Raw genomic sequence first — 10,173 nt, 5'->3', positions numbered from 1 at the left:
TCTCCAAGGAAGATATACTGATGGCCAACAAGCACATGAAAAAATGCTCAACATCACTGATTATTAGAGAAATGCAAATAAAAACTACCACAAGATACCACCTCACACCAGTCAGAATGGCCATCATTAATAAGCCCATAAATAACAAATGCTGGAGAGGATGTGGAGAAAAGGGAACCCTTCTGCGCTGTTGCTGGGAATGAGACTGGTACAACCACTATGGAGAACAGCATGGAGGTACCTTAGAAAACTATACATAAAACTACTACAGGACCCAGCAATCCCACTCTTGGGCATATATCTGGACAAAACTTTCCTTGAAAAAGGCACATGCACCCGTATGTTCATTGCAGCACTATTCACAACACCCAAGACATGGAAACAACCCAAATGTCCATTGACAGATGATTGGATTAGGAAGATGTGGTCTATATACACAATGGAATACTACTCAGTCATTAAAAAGAACACAATAATGCCATTTGCAGCAACATGGATGGAACTAGAGACTCTCATATTGAGTGAAGCAAGTCAGAAAGAGAAAGACAAATACCATATGATATCACTTATATCAGGAATCTAATATATGGCACAAAGGAACCTTTACACAGAAAAGAAAATCATGGACTTGGAGAATAGACTCGTCGTTGCCAAGGAGGAGGGGGAGGGAGTGAAGTGGATTGGGAGCTTGGGGATAATAGATGCAGACTATTGCCTCTGGAATGGATTAGCAATGAGATCCTGCTGTGTAGCACTGGGAACTATGTCTAGTCACTTATGACGGAGCCTGATAATGTGAGAAAAACGAATGTATACATGTATGTGTAACTGGGTCACCATACTGTACAGTAGAAAATTGACAGAACACTGTAAACCAGCTATAATGGGAAAAAAATAAAAATCATTATATTAAAAAAAAAAAAAAGACATTCAGGAGTTCCAGCTGTGGCTCAGTGGCAATGAACCTAATAACCACAAGAATGCAGGTTCGCTCTCTGGCCTCACTCAGTGGGTCAAGAATCTGGTGTTGCCATGAGCTGTGGTGTAGGTTGCAGAGACAGCTCAGATCCCGAGTTGCTGTGGCTGAGGTGTAGGCCAGCAGCTAGCTGCAGCTCTGATTTTACACCCTAGCTTGGGAACTTCCTGTGCCACATGTGCAGCCCTAAAAAGCAAAAAAATAAATAAATAAAATAAAATAAAAAAGAAGACATTCAGACTTTAAAATTTTACCTCATATGCATTCTTACTCAGGAAGCTACTGGAGATTGTGCCCTACTCAAAACAGGATGCTAAGCAACAAAATGAAATGCATGGGATCCTAGAAATGGGCTTTTCATAAGAGTATGAATGAATAGCCCAGGATGATGAAGGTGGTTGTGCCACAGTTATTAGGACATCCAGAAAGCCAGCTGGCTCCAGGAGGAGGGCCTGCCATTCGACATGACGCATTGGAAAGTGTGGAAATTGGTATTCAGGGATAAGTTAGCCACAATTTGGGCTGCAAGTTTCTAAAGATTCAGTAACAGGAAGTTCAGGAGCAGGGCAGCTCCTAGAGTTGATTAAGAGCTCAACACCAAACAAAGTTCCAGGTTCTTTCAACCTTTTGCTCAGCCATGCTCAGTGTGCTTTCTGCACATTCTAAAGTCAGCCATCAGGAAAGGGACTCTGTTCCATGAATGTCTGTGACCCAAGGAACCTTTCCCAGGAATACACTTTTCTTTTGAGGTTCATCGGCCAGCCTCCTTTTTAAAAGGGCCCCTAGGATTAGTTCATACAGTGCTCTTTTGTAGAAGACACACAAGGGAAATGTCTGTATGGCTTGCTGGAGTATTGAATGAGGCTGTTAAAGTCTAAGCACATCTATGACCCACTGGAGTCACACTGGATGGGAGATACGGGAGCCATGGGGAAGGGTTGGACACAATAACATGACAGTGTCATCAGGCTGAGAAAAAGAGAAATATGGTGCCTGCTAAGCAATTCTGATGGACAGTTTGAGAAAAATTAATAATGGGAGTGTAGAATAAATAAATTTGGCAATTTATTAATTCTGGGAAAAATGAAATAGTATAGGAAATTTAAGACAGTTCACTACTTCCTTCAGTATTTAACAATTTACATCAGCATAATCATATCAATTGAACACCAATCTATCAAAAAGTATTCAATATTAGGAAGAAAAGAAGTAAGGGAATAGTGGTGGTGAAACGTCTCAATCCGTATTTTCCCATTATAGGAATTTAAAAGAAAATACCTAAAACTGATGGATTTAAAAACAACCCCCCCCAACCACCAAACTCTCAAATAGCAGGTTTTTGTCCTCTTCTCTTTCTAAATGGATCCTTTATATGGAAAACAAACTCACAATATATTAGTCAAACAAAAGCAAGCTCTGATGTTGTCTCCTGCCCACTATCTCCTCACCCCACTCCCATCTCCACCAACTGTCCCTCCAACCTTAGACCTGGCTGGGGGCGGAGAGGTGGTGGCAGGGAAAGAATCTACACCAAAAGTGAATTACAGGTGTGTGCTCTTTTGTTCCTCCAGCGGTCAATGCACCCAGCAGGAGGGGGCAGGAGGTGATGTACTGGTAGCTCCTGTGATGGGAGCAGTCCTGCAACCTTGCAGTCTGGTCAGGAAAGGCACAGCCATTCTCCTCAGGTGTGACTGCAGTGACAGACCCAATGGCTTTCCTGTTACAGCAGGCTACTGAGAGAAAGCGCCAAGGCTTCAGAAGCAGTCAGGTGTTCACAGGCAGGGCTACATAAGCCTGACTCTGACTCCTTCCCAGGTCTACCAATGGTCATCAACAAATTTACACTTAAATTCAAACTTCTATAGTATTAACAAATTTGCATCTCCTTCCTTCTAACTCAAAGCCTGTAGGCCTCAGCTACTTTAGGGACAGTCCAGAGAGAGAATCTCATTACAAGGAGCTGTTTACTTGGAAGACGCAGGTCCAAAGATAACATGCTCAGGTGACCTTGGCCTTAACACTGCTACCCAGTGTGATCCCCTAATTCATCTAGCACATTACCCCCATGAATCTTAACTTACTGGACTGGCTTGTTTCAAACAAAATCTAACACAGAACCTGATCCATAAGGCAGCTGGGGAACACAGCCCTGTTCCTGTTCCCATCAAGCCCTAAGACTTCCTGAAGCTCAGTTCAAAACCAGTAACCCCCACCTCACTGCTCCCACCAAAGACCCCTGTGGCTCTTCTTTACCACATGCTGCCTTCCTCTGAAGCCCTCACAGACTACTGTTCCATGAAGATGGCGTCTCCCCGAATCAATGCATGCAACTACTTTATATACATTTGGTTGGTCCCACTGTATGTGACTGTTAAACCTTTCACGTTGTGATCTGCTTATTCAATATGAAAAAAAAAGGAGAAGGCTGAGATTTTTTTCTTAAAAAGGGTATTTTTAGAAACCATTTCATAAATAGATTCTTATACAAAGAAGAAACACATATACAGAGCACCCAAATTCCCAGTAAGATGGCCCTTCTTTCCTGTGCTGGGAAAACAGAAGAGGAAAAATGATTCCAACTTGTTCTTAACTGTTTCCACTTAGGCAGTCAGTTTTTCAAGTAGCATTTCTATTCCTTTGCTGGTGTTTTTGTTTTTTTCCAATGTAGGAATCAGGCTTTTCAGTCCAGCTTTGACTTCATTAGCAACTTCTTGATCAGAACTCTGGAGAAGGCTGTAGAGAGAAGACAAAAAATAAAGAAAAACTGAAATTTCATAATTTCAATTTCCCTAGATCATCTCCAGATACTACCCTCACACACAGCATAAAAAAATTCACAGACTTGTGAGACAAGTTTTGTAACTATACATTTTTTTTTCATCAGATAATTGATGGAGGCTAGTAACTTATATTCTAAAACCATGTAATTGGCCCTTTCACTTTGTATTAGGATGAACACCCTGCCTTAAAATTGTTTACTACATTTATTCTTCCTTTCCTTCTCCACCTAGGTAAGCTCAAGAAGACGGAGCCTGTGTTTTATATATTTCATAGGCCCACATGTACAGAGTGTTTCCTGAAATGCTGAGTGGCTAAATTAACAGGCGTGACAAGGTATACAGGGAAGAAAGGAGGGGGCGTGAAACATTAGCAGTTAATGGCCTCCTTACTGAGCTCTACTGCTAAAATAATGAGTGAAGGTGTGAGGAACTCTACGATGGAGCTTAACTGCCCAAATCTGAAACATGCCTCTCACCCAATAACTACAACCTACAGCATGCGATTCAAATTCTCAAAGACTCAGTTTCCTGGCCTGTAGAATGGGATCAACAAAAGAATCTACCTTTTATCTCACAGGGTTGGTTTTTTTGAGGCTCACATGATCCAAAGCACCTAGCCAGAGCCGGATGCTAGTTAAGCACTTGACCAAGGTGAGTCATTAAGGGAAAAAAAAAAAAAAAAATCAGCTCTGCTCTCTGACTTTTTGCTGGACTACCCTATCACACCCTGCAGGCTGGCAACAAGCTGGCCGCTTTCTCTAAATAGGAGCCAGGTCACAGGCATGCCATTGCCAAACACTGGCCAAATTTCCTGTTCTCCCCCGACTTCTTAGTGACCACATTTAATTGCTGACCAATGAAACACATCCTAGAAAGAAATCACTTGGCAATTTTGAAAGACCTGGTCCCAATAATTTCCATCATGTCCCCAAGGAGAAGTCAGTAGCCTCCTGGTCATGGGAGACAAGCAACAAGTACTGCTTGCCACCTGCAAAGCTGAAAAGTACCTTTTCAATAGACTTATGACTCGCTTGGTATTTTTATTTTATATACCTTGGCTAAATACATGGTCATAAAATGCATTAACAGTAATACAAGTTAATATTTATTGAACATGCGCATTAGAATGCTAAGCATTATATGGGTATCATCTTAGTTTTTACAACAACCTTAGATTATTATTAATTTGATTTTACATCCAAGAAAATTAAGGTTCAGAAAAAGCTGAGTAATTTGCCCAGGGCCATACAGTGAGCTAGGACTGGAATTCAGGCAGTCTGTATAGAGCCCATGTTTTTAAACACTAGAGTATTGTGCTTCCCTGAGTTATTTCTCAGCCTGCATACAAGGCAGATTTTTTTTCACCCAAAATGCTTTTCACTTACTGTAAAAAAGATATAGAAAAACACACACATACACTGCATTAGTTTAAAGAAAAATGTAAACAAGCAGAGAATTTTGCCAAACAAATGAAGCACATGACAATATTCTAAAACCAAATAAAAATGATTATTCGTCAATTAATAGTTTACCGATAGTTCTACTTCCCTTTAAACTTCAGATATTTCATATTCTAATTTTAAGGAGTGTTCCATAATAAACCTATAGTATCCTTCTCATGTTTGAAATTCACTAAGGGAAGCTCTGATTGATAAGCAATCTTTAAAAATTAATTTTACAGCATTGCTGGAATTTTTAGTAAATTGAATCTAATGAGAAAAAAAACGTGTCAGTAGGTGTTAACACTCCACATGCCTGGTAAGGAAATTCACATCAAAAAAATTTCAGCTAATAGACTCTGGCTTTTCAACATCAACTGGAAAATTAGCTAATGTTAATGAGAAATGAACTAATGATCTATATCACCCATATACTTGGAGATACTGATATATTCAAAGAAATGAATGCCTATTTGGGATGTGTGTATTTATGAGAACATGTGTACCAAGTCAAAATATATATATTGAAGAAATACCTGTAACATTTATAAACAATACAAATTAAATTGCATGTATCTGTATGTGAAATACTGTGGGAAATTCAAGCTGAGACTGGTAACTCTTTCCAAATCTCGCTAACACAGCAGGGGGAGAAAATCAACAGTGACTGCTTCAAAACAACACACAAACCTATTTTAAAATGAATATCCTACATAGAAGGGTTTTACCTGGGACTAGAATACATGGAAATTTCAATGACCTGTAAATTATAAACTCAACTATGCTCAGAGAACAATACTGAAGTTAATTAAGCACGTCTCAATTTACAAATTGAGATAGTTTTCTACCATTTTAATAAGAAATAAAGATTAGCAAGTAGACTTTAGTAGCAAATACTTCTCACATCCTTTTAGAATAGTTGAAAACAATGGAAGAATTATATGTAAAGTCAGTCATGATTTAAAAAACAACTGTCGCCTGATGGGAGGGGGAGGGAGTGGGAGGGATCGGGAGCTTGGGCTTATCAGACACAACTTAGAATAGATTTACAAGGAGATCCCGCTGAATAGCATTGAGAACTATGTCTAGATACTCATGTTGCAACAGAAGAAATGGTGGGGGAAAAACTGTAATTGTAATGTATACATGTAAGGATAACCTGACCCCCTTGCTGTACAGTGGGAAAATAAAATTAAAAAAAAAAAAAAAAAAAAAAAAAAAAAAAAAAAAAAAGAAAAAATAATCCACCTATTAGGTGGGAAATGAAAAAAAAAAAAAAAAAAAAAAAAAAAAAAAAAAAAAAAAAAATAAAAAACAACTGTCAGTTTTCATGGGAACAAAACTGATCATTCATTAAAAAGACCACAATTACACTTTGGTCAAAAACATAAACATGGTGAAACAATTAAATGATGCATGATGAATGCCATAATTTTATAATCCTTGACACGTGAAAGAGGGCAAATAAAAAGAAACTGGAAGGACTGATGGAAAGTCTAACATTTCCTCTATGATATTTAGTATATTTGCCTGGACCAAAAGTGACTGAGGAATCCTGGACTACTGGAAATAGACATGAGAACCGATAAATAAACGTAAAGGAAGCATGTTTTGACCGAACTGGCTTGAAGATGAGGACCCTAAGAAGAGGAAGGCACACCCTATACATACCTAGAAAGAATAATGGCTCCCCGATTGACACTGGCCCAGGACTTCAGGTTCTTCATACCAACATGCTCTACAAGTGTTTTTGCAAAACAACCTGTAAAATAAACTGAAACTTCATGAACAGCATAAACCAAGATTTTAAACCCCCAATCTTCCTCTCTACTACCCTTAAACCTGGAAACATGTTTTGATAAGAAAACTAATCAAAAGAGTTCTCACCCAGTATCTCTCAACACAGCCATCTCTTTCAACTCTGACCCAAATCTTCAGCTACGTCCAGCAGTAATTACTCAAGAGAAACAATGAATTCTTAGAAAATGCTCACTTGGCCTTGTTTGCAATTCTTTGTTCTATTTAATGATTTAACCCTGACCTGAAAGTTATTGAGGAAGTAAATGTTTGACAGCAGCACCTCGTGTTTGGTTAAAGTCAAGTTCTCCCTCATGGAAACTGCTCACTCTGAAAGTGCCATGAACACAATGGTCAAATGAGTCTTTTGGCTTACATCTGACAATTTCTAAACACTAAACATTTGTTCACCCATCAAAAATACCATTCATCTTTTGTTACTACAGCACATCTGATCCCCAAGGAGTATGTTATCTTATTCACTGTGCCAACTCAGTCTAACTAATTTTTGGACAAAGGAGAAATTCTCAAGACTAGGTAGGATTTGGTGCAGATGGAGGTAGGGCCAACCTATCTTAAAGGCAACCATCTTGGGTATGTAGCACGTACAATTTATGCAAAGATATTTGCATGTGAAGGGACTTTAAAAGCCAAGAGACCTGGGAGTTCCTGTCATGGTGCAGCAGAAACCCGACTAGGAACCATGAGGTCTCAGGTGCGATCCCTACCCTCGATCAGTGGGTTAAGGATCTGTTGTTGCTGTGAGCTGTGGTGTAGGTCACAGATGTGGATCGGGTTTGATGTTGCTGTGGCTGGCAGCTGTAGCCAATTGGACCCCTAGCCTGGGAACCTTCATATGCAGCAGGTACAGCCCTAAAGAGAGGGAAAAAAAAAAAAAAAAAGCCAAGAGGCCTATGGCTTTTTTACTCTTCATGGCATGTGCCAAAGAGGGACAGAAATCCCTCTGGAAACAGCTGGTGAGGCCAACAATGTTTTCCAAAGCTGACCACGGTAATGGTCTCTCATGAGTTCTTGCATACTCTTCTAGAATACTGCCACTGCTCCACAGCAAGGTGGAACTAATATCTTCTTTCGAACTGTAGGCCTCTGTGACTGACTTAACTGAGAGAGTATGGTGCAAGTGACTTTAAATAACCTCTGAGGCTAAATCATGCATCTCCTTTGTTCTCTTAAAGCTCAAGCCCCATTTTGTGAGGAACCTCAACAGCTAGGGAGAGGAATTGAGGTTGCTGACCGTAGCCACTGCCAGCCATTGTGAAAGTGGATCCTCTAACCCCAAGCTGAGGAGCCCCAGATGACTCCGAATAAAGCTCCACCAAACCCTGAGCAAATGACTGTTGTTTGTAAGCTCTAAGTTTTGACGTGGCCTGCTAAGCAGCAATAGATAGCCAAGACAGCTAGCCACTCATTTGATACTATATGAAAATGACGAATACATCAGGTCTAAACAGATGTGTTTTCGGGTTGCCAACACAACTTAAGTGAAGGAGAAAAGTCACTAGAAAATTCTTTAGATTTTAAAAGTAAGCCAGACAACTTTTCTGACACACAGCTCAACTATGCACTGACTTTTTATAATGAAAAAGATGATTCAATACATCATTTTTTTTTCAAAATTTATTTTAAGAAGCTTACTCTTAAATGTAGTGTGAGAAACAGGCCCAAGCCTCTATTGTTAAAGGTAGAGTGAGAAGTGACAGCTCTACTGCTACACTGACTGCCTCACTAGCCTTTAGAGCTGCAACTTGCCTCAAGACATAAATTCATGATCTGTCACTTTTTTCAGACACAGTAATAGAAAGCCCAAACTGTTTCAACTCAGTGGGAGGGAAATCTCCTTAGTGGCTAAAAATCCAGATGGAGTTTCAATTTAGAAAGAGAAGGTCTGGTCAAAGACAGGACTGAGAGGGGAATGATAGGCAACTTCTCACTGAGATAAAAGAGGCTGTCCTCTTCCTGAGAGCTGAGTTTCTTTTTACAAAGCAGCTGTAAGGTGTGTGTATATATATATATAAAAACCCAGAAAGTGCCAAGGACTGGCTTGCTCTTTGGAACCATGTATTTCAACGCCAGATAGGCACCAGCTCAAAATTTTCAGGTGACGATGATTTTCTTTTGCTTATCCTTTCCTCAAAACTAGATAGAAATATCAGGCTTTTCCATTGGGATGACGATGCAAACTCATCTTCCTATTCTGCTCTCACCATTTTCAAGGGATAGAATGGCATTTTAAAGCACTGAACAAGCCTCAAGTAGCAGAGGAGGGAGGACGGAAGAGGAGGGAAAGGGAAAAAAAATTAAAGGATTCTAGGAGATAAATTTCCAGGGGAAAAAGCATTATTGGCAAGCACTAAATCATGTCTTATTCACAGACAGCATTTCTAAATACTCAACAAACCTTCATTTGAACTTAAATGACAGGCATAAAGTTCAGGGATGCCAGACATTACTGAAATTCCACACACAATACCAGAAAAGGTCAGGTTGCACAGCCTACCTTCTCTTCCACTTTCTTTCATCTTTTTATCTTGCTCTATTAACCACTTCAGAACTAGATGTCCTGCAGGATGTTCTGCAATGTGAAGCTGTGAGGGGTCAAGAACACGTTAATTTAGAAAGCTCTTTTCAGAAAGAGATTCACAGATAACAGAGAACAGGCCCCTGGTTGCCAAGGGGGTGGGTTTGGGGAGGGAAGGATTGGGAGTTTGTGGTTAGCAGATGCAAACTATTACAAGTGGGATAGATAAACAAGATCCTACTGCCTAGCACAGGGAACTAGATTCACTATCCTATGATAAACCATAAGAACATGAAAAAGAACATCTATGTACAACTGAGTCACTTTGCTATAGAGCAGAAATTAATGGAATGTTGTAAATCAACAATACTTCAATAAAATTTTTAAAAAATTAAAAAAATTAAAAGCTGTTTTCATCCATTCTGTATCACTGTATACAGATAAGGACTCAGGCAAATACAGAGGTCCACAAGGCTTAAGACATCTTTATTTAGACTGACCACTACACATGGAGGGACGAGAGATCTACTCCAACCCCAGACTCGAAGTAAAGATGGTTATTCAGAACTCCACCACTGAGGCAGTTCGGACTCGGCCTCAAGAATACTCGTTTGAATAGCTCTACCACCATGCTCATCTGAC

The 10,173-nt window shown here is 39.7% G+C and overlaps 1 protein-coding gene across 4 annotated transcripts in view; it reads right to left on the bottom strand.

Moving 5' to 3' along the window:
* Positions 1-2,019: 2,019 nt before the first annotated feature.
* The window catches only part of PUM3 (pumilio RNA binding family member 3), a 44,890-nt gene continuing 36,736 nt past the window's right edge, over positions 2,020-10,173 (bottom strand). For 3 of the 4 annotated variants that reach the window (XM_085018917.1, XM_085018924.1, XM_001927669.8), the window contains exons 16-18: positions 9,511-9,598; positions 6,867-6,957; positions 2,020-3,709 (exon numbers count right to left, since the gene is read on the bottom strand). In XM_085018917.1, the coding sequence (XP_084875043.1) occupies positions 3,577-3,709; positions 6,867-6,957; positions 9,511-9,598 (312 nt within the window). In that variant the 3' untranslated portion in view covers positions 2,020-3,576. Of the gene's footprint in view, positions 3,710-6,866; positions 6,958-7,082; positions 9,599-10,173 lie in introns of all 4 variants that reach the window. The other variant, XR_014841701.1, reaches the window with a different exon arrangement.

This window comes from Sus scrofa, chromosome 1 (genome assembly GCF_054392235.1).
Source record: "Sus scrofa isolate SSC_HxYL_T2T_F1_AM1 chromosome 1, Sscrofa_HxYL_maternal_Yorkshire_Landrace_v2.0, whole genome shotgun sequence".
NCBI classification, from domain to species: Eukaryota; Metazoa; Chordata; class Mammalia; order Artiodactyla; family Suidae; genus Sus; species Sus scrofa.
This window is presented reverse-complemented; position numbering and strand designations above follow the sequence as displayed.